Genomic DNA, 25,017 nt, shown 5'->3' on the forward strand with positions numbered 1-25,017 from the left:
AAAAAATAATATCATTTGATATTTTTTGTTACTATTTAAGGTGTTTGGTGTTTAAATCATGTTACACTCTTAGGAAAACTTGAGTTTTATGGAATTGATGGATTTACAAACAACTGGTTTGAATCATGCTTAACAAATATAATGCAGAAAGTTGTGCAGAATAATTCAAGCAATGTTGGAAGGAGAGAGAATTTCAGTGATGGGAGAGAAATTATGGAGTCACACTGAGTTCAGTTTTGGGTACACTCCTACTTCTTATATATGGTATGTGAATGACCTTTGATTTAACATTCATCAAGCAGAATTTGCACTTTTTGTAGATAATACTTATGTTGTTAATAAATTCCTTTAGAGAACAAGCAACAGAAGAAATTAATGATGATGTTTTTCAAAAAATGAAAAAGTGGGGTCTGAATATAGATACAACCATAATTTTAAGAGAACACATTATATTCCATCAGTTTTGTACAACAAATAGTCATATCAAAAATTGATGTAGCCCATGAACAGGAGTCAGTAAGCATGGGAGGATGCTCCAGATTTTCTGGTTGTTGGGACAGCTACAGTGTGACCTACACATTAAAATTTAATAAAATAAAAATTTCGTTAGCTGTTCTTCACTTTTATTAACAACATGCTTTTTAAAGAGATACTATAAGTGGAGTTTAGAACAAGAAAATATTGGATATGACATTTGTTGTGAATAGTCGCGTCTACTACCATCTCAGTTAGGCTTAAATTTTTGCATTAAGTTGGAGTGAAAAAGTTTAATGCAGTCATAAAATTTTATAACAGAATTATTTAAAAACAAAAAGTTTCTTCAAAATTTTAAAATATAAAGTACACAATTAGATTACAATATTTACAAAAGGTGGGCATAAAGTACCCCATCCCATTTGTATTGCTGGGGACGAATTAAATATAATTTACAATTGTGTAAATGCAAATATTGGTAAATGCCATAGTCAATAAAATTAATAAGAAAAATAGCATATCTGCTAACTTTCACTAAGTAACTTTACTGTGGAGAGCATTACACTTGCAAATAATTAAATTACATACACGTACCTAGTAGCAGCTCTGGTGGACTATCATTATAATTCATTTCATACTGTCTTTCGCCTTCAGTGACACATGATGCAATGAGATAGATGAGAGACTGAAAGGTCAGAGGAGCCATTCTGATCGATGACTGCTCAACCTCCACCCTCAACTCATGGAGGTTGGTCAGAGCTTGGGTTCAGGATGGACAAATCTAATGGTGAAATGGCATCCTACATGTATGCAATAGGATTGAGGCTGTGTGATTTTTTAATTTTTTATTTTTATTATTTTTTTTTAATTTTTTAGGGGGTGGTCGTCTGACCCAGTTCAGGAGTTATTAGGAGGGTGCATTGTGTTGCTGAATTACTAACAGACACAAATGCAAATAAGTAAAAGAAGCCATGGATGATAAAAATTTCAATTAATTTTCCAAGGTGCCAATATGCAGATTTCTCCTTCAGCCAGAAACTCTACAGGAAAACATACTACTTGAACTGTTGATACCTCATTTGAGTAACCCTCATGTTTTACACAATGATGGAAATGGAGGCACCATGAGCACCTTGACTGTTAACAATATCAAACTGGTTACTCAGTATTTACATGCCTATGATGCATGTTGATCAATATTTCATACTTATTTTAACTCTTTTTCAGAACAGAAAAAGTTGTTGTCCTAGATGAAGAATGGTGCAAGTATGTAATGGTTATTGGATGTATCTGACCTTACTGGAAATTTTTGAGTGATATGCTAACACAGCATTCCCAGAAGATGTGCATATGCAACTTATCACCATCTGTTGGACTTTGAGAAAGGTGGAATCATTGGCTTTAGGCCTATGGCATCATCATGCTGGCAGGTTGCACACACAGTTGCCTGGAGTGCAGTAACTGAAATAAATGTAGGGTAACAGTGTGGCAAGAAGGGTGCATGGTGATCCTTCCTTAAAGAATGCACCTTGAGGAGATACGACTCTTGAATGGACTCTGACATATAGGTGGATGTTAATGACTGAAATAGTAGCCATAACAAAGTGCCAGTAATGACACACACACACACACACACACACACACACACACACACACACACACACCAGATTCAACTCGGACGTCCTGTGTAGACACTAATGTGTCTATAGACAATGTGGTGAAATGTCACAGGAAGAAGTGACTCGTGACATCCATACCTATTCAGCTTTTTGGTGTGGAGGAGACTATTGGATTTTGCAACAGGTCTGGAAACCCAAAACTGTGTGTATTTGGTTACTGATGAATTGCTTTGTTAAAATTTTACCAGCAGTATGCTAAGAATGAGTACAAGTAAAAATTGTCAGTATAGAATATTCCATTATATGAAAGTTATGTTAAACGAAATTATATAATGACACAAATTTTATGTTTTATCTGCTTTTTACCTGTGAGAGGTAATACTTCCGCAGTTACACATGTTTAATGAAGATATTGCCTTTTGTATGTTTCAGCTGGGAGTAAAATTAAACCAGTTAGATGTTCGTGGTGATCTTCCATTGGACTTAGCACTTCGTGATCATCAAACTAGTATTGCTCGCACTTTGGTGGAACATAAGGCTGATCTTGATGCAAGGGACAGCCAAGGGTACACGCTCTTGCATCGCGCTATTGACAGAGGTGAGCCATCCTACATTTTTAATTAAAATTAATGAATATTTGAATAAAGGACAGGATCAGTGTACTGATAAGTAGCATATGTTATGTAGCTGTCATGGTCATGATAATTACTACAAAAATATTTCATTATATGTAGATAAAGGTAATCAGTTAAATTGTGCATTGATACAGCTGCAAAAAATCACTATCTGTTAAACCAGGATAAATTCCAATGAAAGCTTTTGAGTATCGGTACTGTCTGTCGAAACATCATTGTTTGTCTTTGTTAGTTGCTGAGAGTCAGTTTGGTCCAATCACAACATCGCTAACTAGTACTAATTGCTGGGGAAGAACACATTCCTGAGAGAAAATATTGTGTGTCATTTGCAGTTGACAATACATATGAAGACTGAGCAAGACCAGGAAGAGGTGGCATTTGCTGTAATGCTTATGTGTTTTCTCCCAGGTAATATTAAGTAGTGTGCTGTCCTACTTCAGGACAGTTTGCTTATGGGCAACCATGATTTTGACTTGTGCCTTTTCCTTTAGAGAATTATTTCCTTGTTGATTTCATGTGTTTTCAGCAGCAAATTTCTGCTATCACAATTACAGAGTATGCAGGTGGTACATAACAACTCTCTGCCTTGTATTGTCTGATTCATACTTGAGAATCGTTACATGCAAAGTTGAAAAGTGCCTAGCTTATAAATATAAACTGTTGCCAATGTATTTACTAGTGTCCGTAATTCTAACCATTATAATATTGGTTGGTTGTTTTCGGGAAGGAGACCAGACAGCGTGGTCATCAGTCTCATTGGATTAGGGAAGGATGGGGAAGGAAGTCAGCCGTGCCCTTTCAGAGGAACCATCCTGGCATTTGCCTGGAGTGATTTAGGGAAATCACGGAAAACCTAAATCAGGATGGCCGGACGCGGGATTGAACCGTCGTCCTCCCGATATAATATTGGTCATGACAGCCATTTACTACAATAGTCGGCCATGCCCTTTCAGAGGAACCATCCCGGCATTTGCCTGGAGTGATTTAGGGAAATCACGGAAAACCTAAATCAGGATGGCCGGACGCGGGATTGAACCGTCATCCTCCCGATATAATATTGGTCATGACAGCCATTTACTACAATACAGTACTCTGTGCAACAACAATTTTTCAATTATTTCAGATTCCTGCATTGTATTAATAACAATTCACAACTTTTTTATGAAAGGCAATCATTGATCTGCGCTTAAGCATTGTTGATTAAATTTAATTATGCCCATTCACGTAAAGCAAGTTCATATTGTGTATATGTGGCTCTCTCCATCCTGTTTAAACTCTCACCACATGTTAGGAGGTACCTGAAAACCCTACCACCAAATTATCTTTGTATTCCTAATACCTGTTACTCCACTTCATAACCCTGATAAGCACACTCCAAGATATTTGTAAGTAAGTTCATATTGAAATTTCTATAAATATAACTTGACTTGGTGCTTTTGCAGTGATTTTTAATTAATTACTTAATCAAAACAACATTTTCTTTACTGAGACAGGTGACACAGACCAGAAATACTGTGTTCATTATCGGAATAGACAAATTTAATTTCACTCTGACAATCCTTGTTGAGATTACCTATTGCTTCCACTATTTACAACAAGTGATTACTGTGGAAAGTCCATAATGGTAATGTAAAGTTCATTCTTATTATATTCCCATAAAGACTATATAACTTTTATGCGAAGTCAGTGTTTTTTTCCAATGGAATATTTGCTAGTGAGAGACATTACTAATAACTCTACCCAGTGGTAGTTACAGATATTTGCTTGGATTGTTGAAGCCAATGCCATTCGCAAATATGACTGTGAACTCATAGAGACAAGAATAACTGTGTCACCTGTTTCAACTGGCCTCCCACTTTAGCTATAGAATGATTTAAAGATAGCCTACATTTGTTGATATGGAAATATTCTGTGATATTTTGGAATTGCATCTAAATGATAATTGCTTCTTGCCTCAATATGTGTTTTAACAACCAGGCAGTAAACTTCAGATGACTTCTATGGCTGCCATGAAGTTCTCTGTTGTGGTGACACCCTTCAAAAGAAGTCCTAGTAGACGTCCTCTTCCTCACTCTTCATTAGCTGTAAAACTTTGTTCAATTTCAACTTATTTGAGTTCACTGTGTGACACAGTGCCAAAACACTCTGTACAAACGACTCTGTTGGTTCCACTTGGTGTTGCCTTCTGTTCCTCAGTGGCTCTTTGCTGTGCGGACTCAATGCTGATTGTCACCAAATGCATTTGTAACATATTCTTGAAATTTGTCCCAACTCTTGCCTGTTGTTCTCAAACTACTGTTGGGCTGTTCTGTCAAAGTGAAAGTAAATATTGGCAGCACACACCATGTCATTCCACTTGTAGTTAGCGACATAGTGAAATCACTTCCAATCATTTCTCAGGGCCTGGCCAGCTTCCAACAAAAACAGTGCTGGATGCATGATGAACATGTAACTTAGTGACCCCTCTGTATCATTGTTACCTCAACAATAGGTTGAATGTACTGTTCGTATTCCAGTTCTTCCCCCTGTCTCCACTGTACTGCAGCAGCTCAAAAATTGTGAGTTATCCAATTTATTTTTTCCTCTGTTCCCATGTGTTTAAAATTTCAGTCCAAAATGTTCCCTCCCTATACCTGTATGCTAAACACTGGTCTGGGAGAGTTCACCTCCCCCTCCTTCAAGCCCATATGTGGTCCACACTCGTCTATATTTTTCATTTCTACTGCTCCTCTCTCTTTCGCTCCCACTGCTTCTATCTCCATCCATCCATCCATCCATCTTCCGTTCACTGCCACTCTCTCCCCCATCATCTTTTTTCTCTTCCTCTCCCACTGGCAGCGTCTCCTTTCTCTTCCTCTTCCTCTCATCCTTTCACTTCCTCTGTCTCTCTGCTACTCTCTTTCAGTACAAAAATGTGTGAATATGTTCACATGTCAAATTTTTTAGTGAGCAAGGTAGAATGGATTTTGAGGCAACTGGTTCTCCATTTTTCATCAGAGTCTCTCAAAGAGGAACATATTCTCCTTTTTTCTGCTGGTTCCCTTCTTTTCCCTGCTACAGCAAGGTGTGCTGCTTATGTAAAATGAGTTCTGTAGGACAGTAAAGTTTCGACAGTCTGTTTATACACTTTGGATACATTTATGCACTTTGGTGCACATAAAGACAAATATGTATGCATAATATAAGGTTAATGCAAAATCATTTGCTTTACATTTTTTCTGGAAGTTCTTTACACACATGTTAAGGTCCTTTTTATCCCCCCCCCCCCCTCCCCCTCCTTTTCAATGCAGTACCACTCTATTCATATTTCTATTGGCATGAATGCCCATTATATAGAGGCAGTTAGCATGAAGTTTTATTGATGAAAAAATGCTGATTAAAAACAGTTTGATGACCTCAGAACCCTTCTGGTGCCCCTTGGAGCCCTTGGCATGTGCTCACTATGTCAGTTAAAACTACATTTATGTCTCAGACTGGGTATTACGTGCATATGTACGGTAACTTTGAACCTCTGGATCTCATTAAAGGATAGTTATATCAAAAAAAGGTAAAGGTTCCCTGAGTATATCACCTTAAGAATACAGGGTAAAAATTTTGATGATTTGCCATAAATAGAAATTCTAGAACTGACCATGCCCACAAATGGTACTTCTCATATCCAAAAGTCATAGTTTTTATTGGTGTTTTCTCAGGGACTGCCCATGACCAAATGATGCTTTTAACGCAAAATAACCAACAGATTTGCTCAGTTTGCCTGGGCAGGAGGAGATGTGAAATGTTTAAATTTTGACCCTGTACTGAAGGATAGCTATAGTATATGTGTTCTTCCATTAAATATACAAATGACCATTAGGCCAAGAGCTATCCACAACAGAAGTTTTTACCACTTGAAAAAATGCATTTTCGTGCATGACTCTTTGGAACATAGTGGTACCCTGTACTGTTGTGCACAGACTGAAACCGAACATATAAAAAGTAAACATAGTTGGCACTTATCCTGGAGAGATCCCTGGACTTAAGTTGTGGAACAATCCCATAGTAGTATTTATCAGCGAAGTGGAATATTGTTTTTTGATGCCACCAGGGTTCCCCAATAGACAAATTCACTAACAGGTTCTGTTGATATCTGGTCATTTTATAGCATCATATTTACACTACTGGCCATTAAAATTGCTACACCACGAAGAGGACGTGCTACAGACGCGGTATTTAACCGACAGGAAGAAGCTGCTGTGATATGCAAATGATTAGCTTTTCAGAGCATTCACACAAGGTTGGTGCCGGTGGCGACACCTACAACGTGCTGACATGAGGAAAGTTTCCAAACGATTTCTCACAAACAAACAGCAGTTGACCGGCGTTGCCTGGTGAAACATTGTTGTGATGCCTTGTGTAAGGAGGAGAAATGCGTACCATCACGTTTCCGACATTGATGAAGGTTGGATTATAGCCTATTGCGATTTATCGTATCGTGACATTGCAGCTTGCGCTGGTCGAGATCCAATGACTGTTAGCAGAATATGGAATTGGTGGGTTCAGGAGGGTAAGACGGAATGCCATGCTGGATCCCAACGGCCTTGTATCACTAGCAGTCAAGATGACAGGCATCTTATCCGCATGGCTGTAACAGATCGTGCAGCCATGTCTCGATCTTTTAGTCAATAGATGGGGGCGTTTGCAAGACAAAAACCATCTGCACGAACAGTTCGATGACATTTGCAGCAGCATGGACTATCAGCTTGGAGACCATGGCTGCGGCTACCCTTGACGCTGCATCATAGACAGGAGCACCTGCGATGATGTACTGGCTCGTCACAATACGCGTCACTACTCCTGATGAACTGTAGTATTGTGTTGAAGCTGCATGGGCAGCTGTACCTGTACATGTCATCTAAGCTCTGTTTGACTCAATGCCCAGGCGCATCAAGGCAGTTATTACGGCCAGAGGTGGTTGTTATGGGTACTGATTTCGCAGGATCTATGCACCCAAATTGCGTGAAAATATAATCACATGTCAGTTCTAGTATAATATATTTGTCCAATGAATACCCGTTTATCATCTGCATTTCTTCTTGGTGTAGCAATTTTAATGGCCAGTAGTGTAGTTCTAGTTGTATTATTTGCATTTATTTGGTTTTATGTATGTTCACTTCCAGTTCCCTTTCTATTGCTGCTGTCATCAGTGCAATATTTGTTTCTTTAACTGCTAGTTCTATTCTTGCAAAGATATCCACATCATCTGCATAGGCCAGAACTTGCACTGTTCTGAGGAACATTGCGCCTGTTATGTTGATTAGAACCATTCTTGTTACTTTTTCTAGTGATATATTAAAAGGTATACATGAGAATGCATCCCTTTGCCCCAGATCATTTGTTAGTCTCAAAATTTGGTGTTAAATTTACTTGTATCTGTACTTTACAAACTACTTTTTCCATAGTCAAGTTTATGAGGCATGTTAACTCTTGTGCTATGCTGAGTTCATTCATGGCTTCAATAAAATTATTTCTTTTTGTGGTGTCACATGCTGCTACAAAACTAACAAATATGAAATGTTTTAAGACTGCTTTTTTTTTCAATATTTGCTTCAGGGTGAGTATTTGGTCAGTAATTGATTTGGATCTAAAGCCTGCCTGATATCTCTTGATTGCTTTTTTTCTGCAAAAGGTTTTACATGGATACAAAGTGGAGAGGAGACTATTTTATATGCAATGTTCAATAATTTAGGTCCTCCATAGTTCATTCATTCCAGGGTGTCCCTTTTTGTAAGCATAACACACATTACTCCCATATTGTAATCATATGAGATGACCTTTTGTGTCCATATAACTGAGATCAGAGCATGCAGGTACTTAACTAGATAACCTCCATAGCACTTAATGAGCTTGGCTGTCAGTTTGTCACTGCACGGTGTCTTATTGTTGGTTAGTTCCTTTATTGCTTGCTGAATCTCAGGCTTTGAGGGCATCTCATTTACCTCTTCTTTCACTTGTTGGTTTTCAGTTTGTTCTCATTTTTCAGCATTCTCTGAGTACAATAATTCCTTACAGTAATCTGTCCAGTTATGTAACACTCCCTCGTGTGATGCTATTAATTCACCATTTTTCCCTTTATATTTCACTGGTTTCCATTGAAAGCCCGTTTTAAGGTTATTGACCTTTCTATACAGCTTCCTGATTTCATTAACATCATCAAGTAGTTCAGTGTGCAGAAAGTGCCTTTCAAAAAAGGGTTTCTTCTCTGCCTTAAGAATCAGCTTTTTTGCACACCTTTTCCTCTATAGTCACCCTCTAACATTTGTGTTCTTTGGGTGTCCATCTTGTTGTGTAGTTCATTCTCCTTTTTGCGTTGCCTCCTCACACTCATCATCATACCATTCATTTCTTTTGTTGTTCCATACCAATTACTTCCTGCACGGCAGTCTGTATTTAATATCGGTTTTTATATAATTATTACCAATCTCCCATGCTGTTCTCAATATGTTGCTGATACATTCATAAGCCCCCCATGAACCACGGACCTTGCTGTTGGTGGGGAGGCTTGCGTGCCTCAGCGATACAGATGGCCATACCGTAGGTGCAACCACAACGGAGGGGTATCTGTTGAGAGGCCAGACAAACATGTGGTTCCTGAAGAGGGGCAGCAGCCTTTTCAGTAGTTGCAGGGGCAACAGTCTGGATGATTGACTGATCTGGCCTTGTAACATAAACCAAGACGGCCTTGCTGTGCTGGTACTGCGAACGGCTGAAAGCAAGGGGAAACTACAGCCGTAATTTTTCCCGAGGACATGCAGCTTTACTGTATGATTAAATGATGATGGCGTTCTCTTGGGTAAAATATTCCGGAGGTAAAATAGTCCCCCATTTGGATCTCCGGGCGGGGACTACTGAAGAGGACGTCGTTATCAGGAGAAAGAAAACTGGCGTTCTACGGATCGGAGCATGGAATGTCAGATCCCTTAATCGGGCAGGTAGGTTAGAAAATTTAAAAAGGGAAATGGATAGGTTAAAGTTAGATATAGTGGGAATTAGTGAAGTTCGGTGGCAGGAGGAACAAGACTTTTGGTCAGGTGATTACAGGGTTATAAATACAAAATCAAATAGGGGTAATGCAGGAGTAGGTTTAATAATGAATAAAAAAATAGGAGTGCGGGTTAGCTACTACAAACAGCATAGTGAACGCATTATTGTGGCCAAGATAGACACAAAGCCCATGCCTACTACAGTAGTACAAGTTTATATGCCAACTAGCTCTGCAGATGATGAAGAAATAGATGAAATGTATGAAGAGGTAAAAGAAATTATTCAGGTAGTGAAGGGAGACGAAAATTTAATAGTCATGGGTGACTGGAATTCGTCAGTAGGAAAAGGGAGAGAAGGAAACATAGTAGGTGAATATGGATTGGGGGGAAGGAATGACAGAGGAAGCCGCCTTGTAGAATTTTGCACAGAGCATAACTTAATCATAGCTAACACTTGGTTCAAGAATCATAAAAGAATGTTGTATACCTGGAAGAATCCTGGAGATACTAAAAGGTATCAGATAGATTATATAATGGTAAGACAGAGATTTAGGAACCAGGTTTTAAATTGTAAGACATTTCCAGGGGCAGATGTGGATTCTGACCATAATCTATTGGTTATGAACTGCAGATTGAAACTGAAGAAACTGCAAAAAGGTGGGGATTTAAGGAGATGGGACCTGGATAAACTGAAAGAACCAGAGGTTGTAGAGAGTTTCAGGGAGAGCATACGGGAACAATTGACAGGAATGGGGGAAAGAAATACAGTAGAAGAAGAATGGGTAGCTCTGAGGGATGAAGTAGTGAAAGCAGCAAACGATCAAGTAGGTAAAAAGACGAGGGCTAATAGAAATCCTTGGGTAACAGAAGAAATATTGAATTTAATTGATGAAAGGAGAAAATATAAAAATGCAGTAAATGAAGCAGGCAAAAGGGAATACAAACGTCTCAAAAATGAGATCGACTGGAAGTGCAAAATGGCTAAGCAGGGATGGCTAGAGGACAAATGTAAGGATGTAGAGGCTTGTCTCACTAGGGGTAAGATAGATACTGCCTACAGGAAAATGAAAGAGACCTTTGGAGAGAAGAGAACCACTTGTATGAATATCAAGAGCTCAGATGGCAACCCAGTTCTAAGCAACGAAGGGAAGAAGGGAAGGCAGAAAGGTGGAAGGAGTATATAGAGGGTCTATACAAGGGCGATGTACTTGAGGACAATATTATGGAAATGGAAGAGGATGTAGATGAAGACGAAATGGGAGATAAGATACTGCGTGAAGAGTTTGACAGAGCACTGAAAGACCTGAGTCGAAACGAAGCCCCGGGAGTAGACAACATTCCATTAGAACTACTGATGGCCTTGGGAGAGCCAGTCATGACAAAACTCTACCATCTGGTGAGCAAGATGTATGAGACAGGCGAAATACCCTCAGACTTCAAGAAGAATATAATAATTCCAATCCCAAAGAAAGCAGGTGTTGACAGACGTGAAAATTACCAAACTATCAGTTTAATAAGTCACAGCTGCAAAATACTAACGCAAATTCTTTACAGACGAATGGAAAAACTGGTAGAAGCAGACCTCGGGGAAGATCAGTTTGGATTCCGTAGAAATGTTGGAACACGTGAGGCAATACTGACCTTAAGACTTATCTTAGAAGAAAGATTAAGAAAAGGCAAACCTACGTTTCTAGCATTTGTGGACTTACAAGGGGAGGCCGCCAATTGTGAAATTCAGATTCGATTCATACTGTGCATAATAAAAGCTCATGGCCAGAGGTGTAATGTGGCAAAGCACCAAGATGCACTTCTCAGCCGTTGTCGAGAAAATCGACACTTAAAAGAAACCATTGCGGTGAAATACTCTCTACGATTAATAATTAACTCGAGCGTCGTGGCGCAGCGGTATGCACTCGGGTTCGTAATCCAAAGGTTGCCGGATTGAATCTCGCGCCATGCATTTTTTTTATAATTAGCTTTTTGTAATTCAAATATATATATATATATATATATATATATATATATATATATATATATATATATATACTATTAATGAATTACTTATGCATGTTGGTGAAGGCGGATCGCTCTCCAATTGTACCGCCTCCATTTTTCCGTTTTATTAACCGGGTGTACCAAAGCTCTCCCGTCCGCACTGATTTTCGACGATGTTATAAGTTGCGCTAGGGACCGCATCTACCTTCTTTCGAAGTTAGCAGGCAACTACGCTGTTATGCGGCGGCTCGTTTCGGCCCATGCAACATCTGTCCTTCAAGTGTAACGAGCGAGTAACGGAGTTTATATTTCATACCTGCCACAGCAAATTTGTGTTCGTGGGGTCTCTATTCTAATTCGAGCGTTTGACTTACGCTATACGTATTCGTTTCGGAATATCGTTTCTACGTCTTCCGTTAACTATACGTGGTTAACATTATGAAGACAATTAATAACATTTGTGAAATACAACTTTGTTTACGGAAAACATAATGATGTTCGAAGTCGCCAGTTTTTCCACGATAAACGACTTTCAACAACGTACTATATGCATAATTGTTGCAACTGATTGCCGCTTACCGCTGCACCACGGCCCTGTAGAAAGTTATTAATCGTAGAGAGTATTTCACCGCAACGGTTTCTTTTAACTGTCGATTTTCTCGACAACGGCTGAGAAGTGCATCTTGGTCCTTTGCCACATTACACCTCTGGCCATGAGCTTTTATTGTGGGCAGTATGAATCGAATCTGAATTTCACAATTGGCGGCCTCCCCTTGTTAGAGAAAGCTTTTGACAGTGTTAACTGGAATACTATCTTTCAAATTCTGAAGGTGGCAGGGGTAAAATACAGGGAGCGAAAGGCTATTTACAATTTGTACAGAAACCAGATGGCAGATATAAGAGTCGAGGGGCATGAAAGGGAAGCAGTGCTTGGGAAAGGAGTGAGACAGGGTTGTAGCCTCTCCCCGATGTTATTCAATCTGTATATTGAGCAAGCAGTAAAGGAAACAAAAGAAAAATTCGGAGTAGGTATTAAAATTCATGGAGAAGAAGTAAAAACTTTGAGGTTCGCCGATGGCATTGTAATTCTGTCAGAGACAGCAAAGGACTTGGAAGAGCAGTTGAACGGAATGGACAGTGTCTTGAAAAGAGGATATAAGATGACCATCAACAGAAGCAAAACGAGGATAATGGAATGTAGTCAAATTAAGTCGGGTGATGCTGAGGGAATTAGATTAGGAAATGAGACACTTAAAGTAGTAAAGGAGTTTCGCTATTTAGGGATTAAAATAACTGATGATGGTCGAAGTAGTAGTAGAGGATATAGTAGTAGTAGTAGTAGTAGTAGAGGATATAAAATGTAGACTGGCAATGGCAAGGAAATCGTTTCTGAAGAAGAGAAATTTGTTAACATCGAGTATAGATTTAAGTGTCAGGAAGTCGTTTCTGAAAGTATTTGTATGGAAGTGAAACATGGACGATAACTAGTTTGGACAAGGCGAGAATAGAAGCTTTCGAAATGTGGTGCTACAGAAGAATGCTGAAGATAAGGTGGGTAGATCTCGTAACTAATGAGGAGGTATTGAATAGGATTGGGGAGAAGAGATGTTTGTGGCACAACTTGACTAGAAGAAGGGATCGGTTGGTAGGACATGTTTTGAGGCATCGAGGGATCACAAATTTAGCATTGGAGGGCACCGTGGAGGGTAAAAATCGTAGAGGGAGACAAAGAGATGAATACACTAAGCAGATTCAGAAGGATGTAGGTTGCAGTAGGAACTGGGAGATGAAGAAGCTTGCACAGGATAGAGTAGTATGGAGAGCTGCATCAAACCAGTCTCAGGACTGAAGACCACAACAACAACAACATCATTCATAATCGGGCTGCATGGTGACATCATGTGCAATACTTCTTGCAACACCTAACTTCACTGTACCAAAACATCAAATTCATGATGGAGATAGAAGAAAATAATCATCTTCCATTTCTGGATGTGCTTGCCAAACAAAGACCAGGTGGCACACAAGGACAAAGCATCTACTGTAAACTGCTGTATATAGATTAGTACTTTAGTGCCTCCGCCGTCATTTCTCATCACAATGAGCACGCTAGTGTACAGAGCACACACAACTTTGAACCAGTACAGTCTAGCAGCTGAACTATTGTGCATACAAGCTGTGTTCTATAAGAATGTGTGTAGCAAGTGCCAGATAAAACATGCCATAAGACCAAACAAGCTGAGGCCTCAGCCTGCTGAGAATGAAGAGCAGTCTCGAGAATGAAATTTTCACTCTGCTGCAGAGTGTGCACTGATATGAAACTTCCTGGCAGATAAAAACTATGTGCTGTATGATACTTGATCTTGGGGCCAGAGGAGATGAGAGAATGACTCGTGCGTTGGTAGCTCATCCAATGGAACACTTGTCTGTGAAAGGCGGAGACCCTGAGTTCGAGTCTGTCTGGCACACACTTTGTCTACCGGGAAACCTGTTGCGATAACTATTATCCTGTACACTGAGAATGCATCAGTGAAAACTGGAAGAATACTGTGAAAACGTTGTGTCAGGTTCATATTCTGCCCACCAGACAAGATGTGAGCCATGTTGGGGTCAGTCAAGAATGACATAGGAGTTCACTAAATCCCCTGCCAGTGCAGGAAAATGTGTTCAGGCTAGACTATCTGGATTGCACAGGAGAATTGCATGGAGCATAGATGCCACACAGACAATGAACAGCCGACAAAGTCAGTAATGAACAACAGGAAGTCTGCTGCAGCAGAGCATTGCATCTCCCTTTGACATGCCATGAATTAAGACGGCATTAAGTTGTTTTATCACTTAAACACTATCTTGGCTTGTATTCTAAAAAAGACTGTAGAGATCCTGGCTACACAATGAACAAATAAAGCTAAGAAAGGCTTGGAATCCAGCCGTGACCATGGTTAAAGTACAGCACCAGTTTGTGTGGAAATCGACCTATGTCACAGCAACTGAAGAGAATGAGGTTGTGTCACCAGGCTGGCAGATCCCTCCCCCCTCCTTCCCTCTTGCTCCCGATTGCCGATGCCTATGCTCACAGTGAACTTAAGTAAGAAGTTCCAGAACATGGTGAGAGACACTGGATAGCATATTCAGTTAGGTATATTTAGGATATAGTGGTATAAAGGCATTTTTCCATTAAGGTAGGAGAAAATCTATAACAGGAAGTAAGACTTGATAGTTAATGAAACAAATTTGTAATGCTGATGGCATTAAGAAATGTGTTTTTAAAATTTTTGTATTTAATTCAAAAATTTATCATATCAAATGTTGAAGTAGTAACTGAACATCATGTAAATCAGTGTAACATTTCAATCATACTAAGCATTTTGTGTTTGTTTCATTCACCTTGACTGTAACAAAATTAGTAGACAACAAATTTGTAAAATTCCAGAAGTCAATTTCCTCTAACTCCTATCTTTTACTTTTTCGCAGGAGATGATTATGCAGCAGAATTCTTGATAGAACATGGTGCAGCAGTAGGTGCCGTAACACCAGAGCAAGGCAACACAGCACTGCATATGGTGGCAAGTTTGTCACCTGCAACCACAGGGGATTCAACTATAAGTGCCATGACTGGAATTGCACAGAAACTTTTAAAACAGGGTCTTAGCCCAAATATGCAAAACAAACAGGGTTTGTAAGTAAAATCTTATAAACATTTTACTGCATTGTGGTGAATTTGACCAGTAATGTTCAAAGTAATTCACATTTTAGGCAGGGTGGCACACAAAGAACTGGCACCCAGTGCCAGACTGCTCATTGTTGCCTGCCAGTTGTCATATATTGTTTTGAAGCTGTTGCCGCTATATTTCGGCTTATAGTGGGCAACAATTCATGCATAATTGGGAGCAGCCTGTACTCGAATCCTCTTGGGCTCAGCAGCACTTGTTTGTTGGGTATGGGCTTGGTGATCCCAGGTTTCCTGAGCTGGGAACTGGTAAGCACCACCAGCCCCTCTCACTGTAAGCTCTGGGCATGCTTCAGTGACCATCATGCTGCAGGGTGGAGAAACATTGTGTGTCATGGAGAACGGTGATCTTGGCTTGACTGCCCAGATCACGAGAATGGTAAAAACCTCTATAAAAAAATCCTCCATCTCAAGGTGTGTTGTCTGCCAATGATATGCATGGCTGTTGAAGTGAAATCTCTAGGGAAACTGCCACACCTCATTTGTGTAAGGCTTACCATTGCACACAGGTCTCTATCTAGATGGATTTTTGTTTTCCTAGCTGCCTGTGGGACTGATATGGAATACTTGAAATTTTCTCTTTTTCTTCCCAGCAGAATGGATGGGCTGCTGGTAGGTACCAACTCCCAATCTGACAAGATGGCTCGTGTAGCCAGTCATCCTGAGTCAGAGATTCTACAGAGTTCTTCATTATAGTAACAGAACTCATGCTGCTGGTCAGAATGTGTGCTTGATTGTTTCAAGATGGCAGTGTAGAGAAGATTTTATCGTTTCATATTAAAAAAGGTTTAGAGGGCATTGCAGGTACATTGAAATCAGTCAAATGACTGCATAACAGAACAGTGTTGGTTGAAACTGCTAGTTGGGAAATGTAAATGTTTTGTGGAATATGCCATAGAAATGGAGCTCCACAACACATTGAACTACAGCAAAGATGTTTTATCATGTAGAGATCTGGTTGACATTCCCAAGGAGGAATTGAAAGATGAGTGGGCTTAAGAAGGGTTGTCAGTGTGCAAAATATACTGAAAAGGGTGGACAGTGTTCTCATAAAATCTGAATCCTTCATCCTTACCTTCAATAGCATGAAACTTCCAGAGCATATTAAGGCAGGTTTTCTTTACCTAAGCATATGGCTCTATGTCCCCAACCTATTGTGTGTTTAAATGCCAGCTATTTGGACACACCACCTTAGGATGTAAGGGTGAAGCCACTTAGGATAAATGTGGTAATGCTGTCCACAATGTAGTTGGTTGTTCCTCTCCTCAGAAGCGTGTAAATTGCTCTGGAGATCACCCAGTCTGGAGTAGGGACTGCAGTGTCTTCCTCAAAGAAAGGTAAAACATTGAAATGCATCCTGTATGGTGAGGCCAAGATCATCTATAAAGCCATGCAGCCACATTCACTGCATCTTTTGATTTGGCCCTTAAAAAGCCTGTTTTGACAATCAAAGCTTCCACACAAATGGAGGTTGCTAGTGTCAGCACTAGTACCTGCATTTGTAAGCACACTTATCAAGCTGCAGTTGATTCAGAGCCCTTAGCCCTCCTGAGGACATCAGATAAAGCCACAGTCACCACCATTGTGGAGTTGGTGGTACCTCCAAATGCAGAGCCGAGTATACAATCCAGTACTGCCTTCACTGCTGCTACAGTAGCTTTTAAATGCCCTCCCAGACAAAAAAAAGCAAATGGGAATCTTCCACCGCAGGTGAAAACAGGAGGTAGACTGTCAGACCGTGTTGACGTCATTAAACTTGATGGTTCTAGTGCTTCTGCTTCAGAGGTGATGGAATGCAAAGTCTGCTCAGAGCAACCATCTTTCCCCAAGGCAGAAAGACAGGGAGAAAGTGCAACCACCATGATAAATGGCTCCCCTACTACAGTGGAACAAGAATGGCTTCAGGACTCATGTGGATGAACTGAAACTCCTGGCACAGGCATGCTCCATGTTCTTGAGTTTACAGGAAACACATTTCCAAGCCATTGACACCCTTGTGCTACATGGTTATGCCTCCACTGGAAGGATGAGCTGACTGGGGAAAGAGCCAAGGGAGGGGAAGCTGTGTTTGTCAATAACACACACGACTTCACATCTGTCTCCTTGGTTACTGACATAAAAGCAGTAGCCATTGCTGTTCATGTGGATTAGATCATCACTATCTGCTCGTTGTATTTACCTTCGCAGGATGCAGTAAACTCTGAGGCTCTCACAGGCCTTATTGCACAATCACCCCTGCCCATTTCTCCTACTTCGTGGTTTCATCGCCCATAATGTATTATGGGGCTCAAACTATACTTTCTCCAGGGGTCAAGTCTTGAAGAACCTCATGATGTTTCAGGAGCTGTGCAACCTCAAAAAAGGCAGTCCCACTTATTTCCCAGTTACCACTGGGTCATCCTCAGCCATTAAACTTTCTTTCTGCTCTCCAGCCCCTGCAGACTTAGCACAGTGGAAATCAACTGATGACCTTCATTCCATTGACCACTTCCCACTGTGGATCCACCTACTTCATCGGGGATTGGATTGCTTGAACAAAAGCCACAGAAACAGTTAGTAAGCAGGGCTAACAAGATGCTGTTCAGCCAGCTGACTGTGTTTGAACTTGGAACTGGGTGGACCATATCACCTGAGTGATCCATCACGTCACTGACTTGCCCATCAAAAGGCTTCAAGTCATATGAAGGGAGGACCTGTTCATTGGTGGACTGATAAGTGCCATTCAGTGATCCAGGACAAGCTTGTAGCTCTTTGATGATTTAAATGCTACCCAACAGCAAGAAACCTCACAGTCTTTCAAGTCACAAGAGTCAAAGCTTGATACGTAATTAAGAAGAGCAAGAAAAGTTCATGGCAAGCATTCTTGGACTCTGTCAACCCATTGCAGGTGTTCTATGAAAGTATGGGAACCCATCAGGAGGATTTCTGGTAAACGCAATCATTTACCAATAGCAGCTGTCCGCCCCTGCTAGCTGAATGGTCAGTGTGATGGGTTGTCAATCTTATGGGCCTGGGTTCAGTTCCCAGCTGGGTCAGGGAATTTTCTCCACCCAGGGACTGGGTGTTGTGCTGTCCTCATCATCATCCTATCATCCTCATAGACTGCAGGTCATCGAAGTGGTGTCATATTGAAAGACCAGCAAATGGCCTGCCTGATGGGGGGGCCCTAGCCATACGATTAAATAAATAAATAACCAATAGCAGCAGTTATGAAACAGGACTGTCTCCAAATGGCACTCGAAGACATCGTTCAGGTGATGGCAGAGCATTTTGCAGTGATAACTGCTAATGCCAGCCATTACCGTGTAACTGCAGTGAGGCACAATTTGGACTTCAGATCCCACAATTCTAAGTCTTATAAGTGCCCTTTCTCCATATGGGAGCTGGAATTGGCACTTTCTAAGATTTGTGATACTGTACCCGGTCATGGCCAAATCTGGTACTGCATGCTTTGACATTTGCGTGCAGCATCAAAGGAAATCCTCCTCAAATGTTTTAATTTGCTATGGCACTCTGATCACTTACGCAACTCATGGATAGAGGTAGTTTTGATCCCTGTCCTCAAATAAGAGAAGAACCATATGTCCCATTAGTTATTGGAGTGTTGCCATATGAGCTGTGTAGGAGAGACACTGGATCGAATGGGTAACCATTGTCTGTTATGGTCATTAGAGACCAGGCAACTCCTGGATTCTGGAGATTTCAGTCTGTCGACAAACTGATCCTGCTAAAGGCGGCTGTTCAGCATATTTTCCTACATAAACATCACTGTCTCAATATATTCTTTGATGTCAGTAAGGCATACGACATTATTTTGAGATAAAGTGTTCTCATTAAACTCCAGCAATGGGGCTTTGGTGGTCATCTCCCCATCTTTATACCATTTTTCCTGTCTCAGTGATTTTTTTATTTTTTTTTAAATTTTTATTTTATTTTATTTATTTATTTATTTATTTTTTTGATCAGCTGCAACTTACAGTACAGAGGTTATCTTACATATGAGGGATACCATTCTACATTTTACAAGCTCAGTGAGGTATCTGGGCCCCATTTTTTACTCCAAATTATCTGGTTACCACACCTGTGATACCTGAAAGCCAGAACCCAGAATGCACTGAATATCATGAAGTCCCTTAGCCTAAGGTCTTGGGGTGCAGACAGGGAGCATATGCTCCAGTTTCATAGGGCTTTCATGTGTTTGCAGCTAGACTATGAGAGCACAGGCCTCCCTACCTGAAGATTATTGACACTATCTGCTTTGAGGGGATCAGGTTGGCCACCAGTGCTTGCAGGACATGCCCCATACCCAGCCTCTGTGTGAAGACTGGGAAACCAACACCCACCATCCGGCAAAAGTTCCTACTGGTGTATGGGGCATGCAAGTTCCTCGCATCTCTGACTTCCCCTCCATGCCGTTTTTCCATTTGTCCACAAGCAACAATGCTGTTTGGGATCTGCATGTAGCATGTGCTAAAGTCACATGGTGTGGAGTATATACAACTCCAACCACCTGCCACCCTGTTTACTGCTGAGGCCCAGTGTAATTTTAGATTTGGTGCAGTATAGGGGAGATTGCACTCCTGCATATGTCTTTAATACATTATTTATGACGTTTTAACTGAGCACCACAACTCCACAGCTGTCTTTACAGATGGATCAAAACAAGTGTACGCCATTAGTTGCTTTATTTTGCCTGATCCTGTTCAGAAGGTCCAACTGCCTCAAGACTTTGCTGTCTTTGATTCAGAATTATATGTGATCTTGTGGGCACTGGAGCAGATGGGACGTGCTTAGAGAGCAAAATTCTTTGTTTGTTCCAATTCTCAGAGTGCCTTTCGCTCTCTGCAATGCTTGTACCCAGCAGATAAAGTAGTCCAGAATGTCCAGCACACCCTCCAGGACAACAGTTGGGGAAGGTGGTGTCTTTCAGCTGGGTATCAGGGCATATGGGTATTGAAGTGAGAGGAAGGATGGATGCAGCAGACAGAGAAGCATTTTGTTATCCTCAATTATGCTGGTGTGCCATCCCCGTGCTTGCTATCACCTTACTATTGAAGTACAGAATCAGGTGTCAGTGGGAAGAAGAGTGGCTGGAAGTGATAGATAATAAGCTGCATCTCATAAAGCCCACTAGGCAGCTGTGCTGTACCTTCTTTCAACCATGAAGATGGGATGAGTTCCTCTTTACTCGTCCTCTGCTCCATGGCTTCTTGCTCTGGCAAGAGGACCCTCCAATGTATGGAGCTTGTGGCATATCGATTACTGTGCACCACATTTTACTAGACTGTGCTTTATTTTCATACCAGCTGGCAGTGGCAGATTTGCTCTCTATTTTAAGTAACACGAAATGAATGTGGTTAGAGTGTAAGGTTTTGTGATATGTGCATCTTGTTTCTGAAAATTGTATAGAGATTTTCTTAATGTGTTAACAGGGTTACTGGCTCATCTTTGGAGAATTTAAAGGAGGGAGAGGGAGAGGGAGAAGGGGTGGGGGGTCGGGGGGAGTGCGTGTGCATGTGTCAACAATTTTAGTTCCTTTATCCATATTTTTTTCTTTTAACATTTGTTAGGATGCAGATAACCTAGCCGTTAAACATTCCATGCACCCCAAAAGCAACAAGAAGCTTGTACCCAGTGCTGGTTTTTTGTGCACCTCCCTGTACATAGTACATGCACGTGTGTGCACAAAAATAAATGAAATTTAGTCATTGCTGCTGCCCTGGGTGTTCACTAGTTCAACCTACATATAGGATGGCACATAAAAAAAATGTCCCCAAGTACAGAATGCTCACCAGTTATGCATGAATTGTTGCCTGCCATAAGCAGATACAACAAAATCAATAAACATGTAATAATTAGTTAAGACACCTTTTAGAACCATAAGGAAGAGTATGACATACATTATTGTGGAAGGTGTCGGAACAAGTATTGTAGGTTATAATCAAACTATATAGACTAAAAAATGAAAGAATAGTTTCAAAGGGAGTGTATGAGAGTTACCCTCAGAAAATAAAATTAAGAAGCAACTCCTAAGACAAGGAATACTCTTAATTCTCAGACAGATTCATCATGACATGAGATAGGTCACATTCCATTGTATAGTTACTTGAAACCAGCTATTAAGGCAGCATTATTGCTGTGCTTGATAATTGGTGACTTACTTTGTCACAAATTGTGAAGCTCATCAGTGGTCTGGTTGAAACTGTTGAGAAATATAAGAATAACAAATGTCACTTGTCACCAAATAGAGAATATGTGATTTTGGAAAATGGAATAAAAATATCTGTATTCTTGAAGAAAATGTAGCTGAAGTATAATATTCAACAAGGTAACAAGAATACTTACAATAGAAGAAGTGAATCAAAAGTTGAATATTCATGGAACCAGTGTAAAAAACTGGTAGTAAGTTTTGTTTACAGAATTTAAGAAGATTTGAAGGAAAAGGGGACAAAATCCAGCAGAGAAACAAAGTTTTAAGTAAGTGAATGGTTCAGAGTCTTCAGGATTATGTACTTGTATACCCCAAGACCATTCTTGTCTTGTATAAACTTATTAAGAATCACCTTCATGGAGAATAGGAGTAAAAAGAGCAAACTTCTGAGCAGCAGAAGTAGTTGTGATATGGTGTAGTACATGGAGGAAATACTTCATTTGGAAAGCAAAATTGCTTAATGCCAAAATGAGAAGGCTAAAAAGATTAATACTAGAGAGATGAGTTCATTCATAAAATAGAAGTGTACTACACGTTCATAAAATAGAAGTGTACTACAGTCAGTTGTGGAGCAGGGTTTACGTAAAAAAATTTAAATCGGTGTGGTTGAAGAAAGGCATTTTATGGAAGTGAAATGCAAATAGTGACAGCTACTGAAACAACATACGGAAAGTATTTTATAATACTATCACAAAACCATGGCAAAAAATTAAAATCTGAATTACTTTCAATAATATTATGAAAAGGATAGTTGCTACTCATGACCACAGTCTGTGGCAGCTGAAGCCGGACTACGAACAGCAGCACATGATAGGAGAGGCACCTGAGTGGGGGAGAGGAGGAGGCTGAGACAGCGAGGGGGAGGGATAGTGTGTGTGTGTGGGGGGGGGGGGGGGGGTGGTAAAGTGCTACTACTTGGAGAGTGCAGGGATGAAGTGGAGAGAGGAGAGGCTAGAGTAGATAGATACAGTTGGGAGGTTAGACGGTGGGCAGGAGAGGGAGGGTGGGGTGAGGGGTAGTCGGAAAGGAGAGAAGTAAAGAGACTGGGTGCGTTGGTGGACTAGAGGGTTGTGTAGTGTTGGTGGGAACAGGTAAGGGACTAGATGATTAAGGACAATGATTAATGAAAGTTGAGGCCAGGAGTGCTATGGTAACATAGGATATATTGCAAGGAGAGTTCCCACCTACCCAATTCAGAAAAGCTGGTATTGTTGGAAAATGAAGCAGTTACTGAAATGAAGAGGCTGCGCGTTTGGCAACAGGGTGGTCCAATTGTTTCTTGGCCACAGTTTGTCAGTAGCCATTTATACAGACAGACAGCTTGTTGGTTGTCATGCCAATGTAGAGTGCAGCACAGTGGTTGCAGCTTAGCTTGTGGATCACATGACTGGTTTCACAGGTAGCCTGCCACTGATGGGATAAGTGATGTTCTTCACAGGACTGGAGTAGGTAATGATGGGAGAGTGTATGGGACAGGTCAATTACAGGGATACGAGTCATGAGACAAGGGATTGGGAATAGGGTTTGTGTATGGATGGACAAGGATATTGTGTAGCTTCAGTGGGCAGCAAAATACCACCATGGGAGGAGTGGGGAGGATAGTTGGTAGGACACCTCTCATTTCAGGGCTCCACGAGAAGTAATCAGAAATCTGGCAGAGAATGTAACTCAGTTTCTCCATACCTAGGTGGTACTGATTTGCAAGGCCAATGCTCCTCTGTGGCCTTATGGAAGGACTTTGGGAGGCGGTGGCTGGAAAGATAAGGCACATGATATCTGTTTTTGTACAAGGTTGGGATGGTAGTAACCGTCTGTAAAGGCCTCAGTGAGACCCTCGGTATATTTAGAGAGGGACCACTCATCACTACAGATGCGATGGCCATGGGTGGCAAGGCTGTATGGAATGGCAGATAACCTTGTAGGTGGGGCAACCACAACATTGAGTATCCATCTTGGGTATTAATAACTGCTTCAGCTGTATTTGGTCCTTTATTACTGTGTCACTACCAGTTTTGTGGCGCTAAAAGCCACATCTTCAGGTGAACATATGTTTTAATGATATATTCATCTGAAGATGTGGCTTTTAGTGCCACGAAACTGGAAGTGATGCATAATTATGGACCAAATACAGCTGAAGCAGTTATTAACACCCAAGATGTATTGAATGGGTGGCTGCTGTCAAAGTAGAGGTATGATATGGACAGTGGTATCGATGTAGCCATTTTTGAGGTGAAGGTCAACATCAAGGAAGTTGGCTTGTTGCATTTAGTGGGACCAGATGAAACAAATGGGGGAGAAGGTGTTGAGGTTGTGGAGGAATGTGGATAGTGTGTCCTCAGCCTCGATCCATATCACAAAGATGTTATCAGTGAATCTGAAGCAGGTGAGAGGTTTGGGATTCTGGGAGGTTAGGATGGATTAATCTAGATGGCCCATGAATAGGTTGCCATAGGATGGTGCCATGCAGGTTCTCATAGTCATACCCCAGATCTGTTTGTGTGCACCTGGAAGGCACTATCCTATACCAACCTATTCATGAGCCATCTAGAGACCTTTCTAACTACCCAGAATCCAAACCACTCACCTGGTTCAGAACCACTGATGACCTCTTTCTGAGCTGGATTGAGGCTGAGGACATGCTATCCACATTCCTGCAGAACCTCAACATCTTCTCCCCCATTCACTTCTCTTGGTCCTACACTACCCAAAAAGCAACCTTTCTCAATGCTGACCTCTACCTCGAAAGTGGCTACATCAGTACCTCTATCCATATCAAACCACCAATCACCAGCAATACTTCCACTTGGACAGCTACTTCCCATTCAATACAGCCTAGCCACCCATGGCTGTCACATCTGTAGTGACAAGAGGCCCCTCTCAGAATATACCGAGAGTCTCATTGAGGCCTTCACAGACTGTAATTACTCTCCCAGCCTTGTGCAAAAACAGATCTCCTATGCCTTATCTTTCCCGTCACCCACCACCTCCTAAAGTCGCACCGTATTGCCACAAAGGAGCATTCACCTCGTGACTCAGTACCTTCCAGGACTGGAGAAATGGAATTACATTCTCTGCCAGGGTTTTGACTACCTCTCATTGTGTCCTGGAATGAAAAATGTCCTACCCACTATCCTTCCTATCCCTCCCACAGTGGTATTCCTCCGCCCACCAAACCTACACAGTACCCTCGTCCATCTCTACACAACTCCTGCTCCCAACCCCTTGCCTCATGACTCATATCCCTGTAGATTTGTCCTATACATCCTCCCCCCACCACCTACTCCAGCCCATTAAAGGAAAGGCTACCTGTGAATCCAGTCAAGCGATCTACAAG

The 25,017-nt window shown here is 41.0% G+C and overlaps 1 protein-coding gene across 3 annotated transcripts in view; it reads left to right on the forward strand.

Annotated features, from left to right (window-relative positions):
• Window positions 1-25,017, forward strand: part of LOC126203252 (rabankyrin-5) — a 621,526-nt gene that overhangs the window by 270,847 nt on the left and 325,662 nt on the right. For all 3 annotated transcript variants that reach the window (XM_049937508.1, XM_049937507.1, XM_049937506.1), the window contains exons 7-8: window positions 2,526-2,691; window positions 15,217-15,421. In XM_049937508.1, coding sequence (XP_049793465.1) covers window positions 2,526-2,691; window positions 15,217-15,421 — 371 coding nt within the window. The remainder of the gene's footprint in view (window positions 1-2,525; window positions 2,692-15,216; window positions 15,422-25,017) is intronic.

The sequence above is a fragment of the Schistocerca nitens genome, chromosome 9, assembly GCF_023898315.1.
Source record: "Schistocerca nitens isolate TAMUIC-IGC-003100 chromosome 9, iqSchNite1.1, whole genome shotgun sequence".
NCBI classification, from domain to species: Eukaryota; Metazoa; Arthropoda; class Insecta; order Orthoptera; family Acrididae; genus Schistocerca; species Schistocerca nitens.